The sequence below is a fragment of the Monomorium pharaonis genome, chromosome 1, assembly GCF_013373865.1.
Source record: "Monomorium pharaonis isolate MP-MQ-018 chromosome 1, ASM1337386v2, whole genome shotgun sequence".
Classification (NCBI taxonomy): Eukaryota; Metazoa; Arthropoda; class Insecta; order Hymenoptera; family Formicidae; genus Monomorium; species Monomorium pharaonis.
In genome coordinates, this window is record NC_050467.1 from 34429334 (window position 1) to 34434118 (window position 4785).

At 41.4% G+C, this 4785-nt stretch overlaps 1 protein-coding gene across 1 annotated transcript; it reads left to right on the forward strand.

The window, feature by feature from the left end:
- Positions 1-762: 762 nt before the first annotated feature.
- LOC118645892 lies at positions 763-3663 on the forward strand. The gene is made up of 2 exons (XM_036287778.1): positions 763-1905; positions 1982-3663. Exons 1-2 carry the CDS (start codon positions 785-787, stop codon positions 3624-3626), a joined length of 2766 nt encoding a protein of 921 aa, XP_036143671.1. The 5' UTR covers positions 763-784; the 3' UTR covers positions 3627-3663.
- The last annotated feature ends 1122 nt before the right edge of the window (positions 3664-4785 follow it).

The following is a 4785-nucleotide window of genomic DNA, read 5'->3' on the forward strand; positions in this document are numbered from 1 at the left end:
TATCGCATTTGATGCGAAGTTTAAGATCCGAGTGCAAGTTGAAACCGTCATCAATCCGGAGTAATAATTCAGTGCAATATGTGTTCAGTGTGCGCACAGTAGAGACTTCTTAGTATAAAAACTACATTATTACAACATGAATGACGATATCGTAGAAGATGCCATTTATGTTCTTAACAATAATGATGATTCCGAAAAACGAAAGCATGTGCAGAGAATATCACCAGTGCAATTTCTACGTGATCGAGAACTCGGTATACGCGGAACGCATGAACGCACCGTAATACAGGAAGTTTACATACACGACCAATTTGTTGATAACTGGCCTCATCATATGAAGCACAAATTATATAAAGAGATACTCAATTCGGTTGACACCGATGAAAATGAATATGATATAGCAAAACAAATCGTAGAAAAGACTCAGGAATGCTGTTACCATCTCATTGAGATACCAGCAGGTGTTGGAAGATATATCGAAGTGATAGCAATAACGTCCCACTTTGCTTATAATACTGAGAATCCCTATGTAGAGAAAATGCTGCGTACTTACCACGAATTTTCAAATCTTTTGAACAATGATGAGGATGAATACGTTCTGTCTGAGCAAGAGAAGGAGATATGTTTTTATATTCGATGTGAAAGACAAAGCAAGCTAATGCAGTTTGAAATTCAAGACAAATTTCGATTCTGCATTAGATGCTACGAAACTATATGCGAGTGTCCTGTTGAAGATTGTATGGTGTTGTTTTAAAACAGTGATAAAAAGACAACAGTGATAAAAATGGAGAATAATTTCGAGCGAGTGGAACGCGAGCTGTTGGAGCAAGCAAATGGAGTCACTACTTTGAGCGAGTGTTTTATGTGGTTGCAGCGATGCGACGAGATTATACAACAGCTTGAGGAACATAGCCGCATAAAGCGTCCTCGGCTTGCCGTCGGACAAAGACAATCGTTGGTGGCGAGGATCGCGCGACTCGAAGGTGAAAAGACACAATTACAAAGACGTTTCGTGCATGTAGGGGGTAATTACGCGAGCACTAGTAATAACGCGAACAAACTCATGTGGCGAGAGATAGATACAGCGTTCGAGAATCGCATTCAGACAGGTGCAGTGATAAATACAAACTATATTGAACCGCGAACGTTTTTAGAAGACGCAGGCGGTATAGTGCTCGAGCGAGTGCGGGACGCTCTAGAGGAACACAACAGTGTAAAAGTGAATACAGCATTCAACGGCGTGTTTGTAACGGGTGATAAACATGCCAACAAAAGTATAAACACTAAAAATTGTGAACTATTCCAAACATCGGACTTGGACGAGTGGTACGAGCGACGCGTTATCGAGCCCACATTAGCATCACTCGAAGAGTTTCAAGAACGAGATAGCGGGTGGGCGCTATCGCGAATTCTCAATTTGATTCTAAATATAAATAAGTACAATCCTCTACACGCGGGGTGTTACGTGACATTACCGCGAGAAATAATGATGAAGCGTGCAGTAGTGAACGTTAATTCAAAGGACAATGCATGCTTCGCGTGGTCAGTGGTCGCCGCGCTACACCCTGTCGAAAGACATAGTGATAGAGAGTCATCGTATCCGCATTATGCAACAGTCCTAAAGTTTGATGACATTGCGTTTCCCGTTACAGTAAAGGACATTGGAAAATTTGAGAATCTTAACAATATATCGATCAACGTCTACGAGATGAAAAAGGAAATGGCAATGCTAAAGATTCTTCCGCTGCGGCTCTCCAATGACAAGAAAGAGAAGCATGTCAATTTATTATACGTACAAAATCCGCACGAAGACAGCGTGGGCCACTTTGTCTGGATGAAAAATCTGTCCCGCCTCATCAGCTCCCAACTGAGCAAACATGATGGAAAAAGATACATTTGCGATCGGTACGTATAATATATTAAAATAAATTTTATAATCTAGCAAAAAAAAAGTAAATAAAATTTTTTAAAATTTTTACAGGTGCTTGCACTATTTTTCATCATGCGAGAGGTTGCAATCACACACTGTAGACTGTCAGAGGATGAACGACTGCGCTATCACATTGCCTGCCGAAGACGACAAGTGGTTGAATTTCCGGAATATAAACCACAAGGAACGAGTGCCCTTTATCGTCTACGCGGACCTCGAGTATGTGCTGCGGAAGACGCAACATGATACAGAGCAAGCGTCGTACACATATCAACAACATGAGGTATTCAGCATCGGGTATTACGTGCGATGCTCATACGACGACACGTTATCCACGTACCGGTTTCGTCGCGATAAAGATTGCGTCGCGTGGTTCACTAAACAACTAGAAGAATTAGCGTATAATGTTAAGACTCGTTTATCAACTAATGTCCCCATGGAAACGTTATCGGTGGAACAATTGGAGGCATACCATAGCGCGACGCAGTGTCATATCTGCGATAAGCCATTCGCGCCGGATGATACGCGGGTGCGCGATCATTGTCATTTGACTGGTCGTTACCGCGGTCCTGCACATTCTCTCTGTAATTTAAATTATCAAAATGCATCATACATGCCAATTATTTTTCATAACTTATCTGGATACGATTCGCATTTCATTATTAAGGAAATAGCCACAGCCTTCAAAGGGAAGACCGACGTACTTCCCATCACGAAAGAAAAGTATATTTCTTTTACAAAACATGTCGTAGACACAGCCGATAAATTAGATCCACACAATTACATAAAACTACGGTTCATAGATTCATATAAATTTTTAAATACTAGTCTCGAAAAATTGGCATCATTTCTAGGCAAAGAAAAATTAAAAATTGTACGTTCCGAATTTTTACACTTATCTAATGAGGATTTTGATTTATTGACACGAAAAGGTGTATTTCCGTATGAGTACGTTGACTGCGTGAACAAGCTGCAGGACACGTGTTTACCGCCGCGCGAATCATTTTTCAGTTCCCTGACCTCTGATACTGTATCCGAGAGCGATTACATGCACGCTGAGAACGTCTGGAAGCGATTCTCCGTTCAAACGTTGGGTGAATACAGCGATCTATATTTGAAAACGGATGTGTTATTGTTAGCTGACATTTTTGAAAATTTTCGCGATAAATGCTTAGAAAGTTACGGTCTCGATCCAGCACATTATTACACTCTCCCCGGATACACGTGGGACGCTATGTTAAAATATACAAAAATTACTTTCGAACTGCTTACTGACATTGACATGGTAATGTTCATCGAACGCGGTATACGCGGCGGTCTCAGTCAATGTTCAGGCAGATATGCACAGGCTAACAACAAATACATGCAGACGTACGACACATTGAAACCATCCTCATATCTTATGTATTTTGACGTTAATAATTTGTATGGTTGGGCGATGTGTCAACCGCTGCCATATGGGGAATTTCAATGGATCGAAGTCTCGAATTTTGACATAAATGCGATCGCTGCTGATTCACCAACGGGATACATTCTCGAAGTTGATCTCGAGTATCCCCGAGACCTTCACGACGAGCACGCTGACCTACCTCTTTGCCCAACACGCGATAAACCGCCAGGCAAGCCTTTTCTGCGCAATATTTTTTCAACGAGATACACGTCAGGATTTGCAACACGCTGCAGCTCATATTCGTAAAATCCTCCAGCGATAGGTTTTCCAGAGGAATCTTCCAGTACATATGTCACAGGATTGGTACGCTGTACTTTAATAATTTTAAATATCTCCGTAGTCCAATTTGGTATATAACCCTTCTCAAAAACAGTTTTGAATTTGCTGACACGCACCGAGTCACCGACTTTAAATCGCGCGGGTGCCGCAATTTTTATGTGACTATACACCGTGGTTAAGAGTTTTTTAGCGATTGCAGGCGTAACATCGATGGATCGCATGCCGGTAGTTCGATGCTTTCGTGCATTGTACTCTGACATGAGATGCGGCAGCAAATCAATCCATCTATAATTTCCATTGAGTGTAAATTGTTTCCACATGACGTTTTTTAATGTTCGGTTAAAGCGTTCGACAACTGATGCTTTCATTATAGAGTATGTAGAATAATGATTGATATTATGTTTTTTTAATAGTTTCTGCACGTTGGTGTTATAAAATTCCTTTCCTTTGTCTGTTTGCAAATTTTTCGGACATCTTCCATTTTTCTGAATTATCTTTGCAATCGCAATAGCAACTTCGCTACCACTCTTGGCCTTCAGCGGCACAGCCCATGCATGCTTGCTCAGCACACCGATAACGGTGAGTATGTAGTGATAACCTCGGTTAAATCGTGTGTAAGGACGCATCTCAACCACATCCGCCTGCCACAGGTCATCGTATCCATGAACTATGACGCGTCTTCGAGGAAAATTTCTTCTCGCCGGAGCATGCAACTCCTCAACCAGCAATTGTTTCTCAGACATGTTCAGAGTATGACATGTAAATGGTGCATATATTCAACGTACTAACTTTTTTACTCTGCACGATGAGTTACTGCGTCGAGCTGTCTTTGAATCTCGTTTAGCATATGAGCTGTAATTTCAACCTTACTTTGAAGTGTCTCAATCTTCCTCTCGATTTCATCCTGTCGATCCTTTAAAATTTTCACAGTTTGTTGCACGTATCGTTTATTGGCTGCATCACTATCATCTACAGGTAACGCTAAACGTCGAATCTTGCGCGACTTTGCATCAAAATCGGTGACAACCATGCAAAAAGCGTTATCGCGCACGTAATTTCTGACTAATCCGCTCCATTGATAATATGGTTCCGCACCACCTCTTCCGAGTGATGTTCCAAACTTGTT

What these genes read in the sequence shown, in the direction of transcription:
- LOC118645892 (XM_036287778.1), top strand. Translation starts at nt 785, where the DNA reads ATGGAGAATAATTTCGAGCGAGTGGAACGCGAGCTGTTGGAGCAAGCA. An exon ending in AAAAGATACATTTGCGATCG is followed by an intron (nt 1,906 to 1,981) that starts GTACGTATAATA and finishes AAATTTTTACAG; the next exon opens with GTGCTTGCACTATTTTTCAT.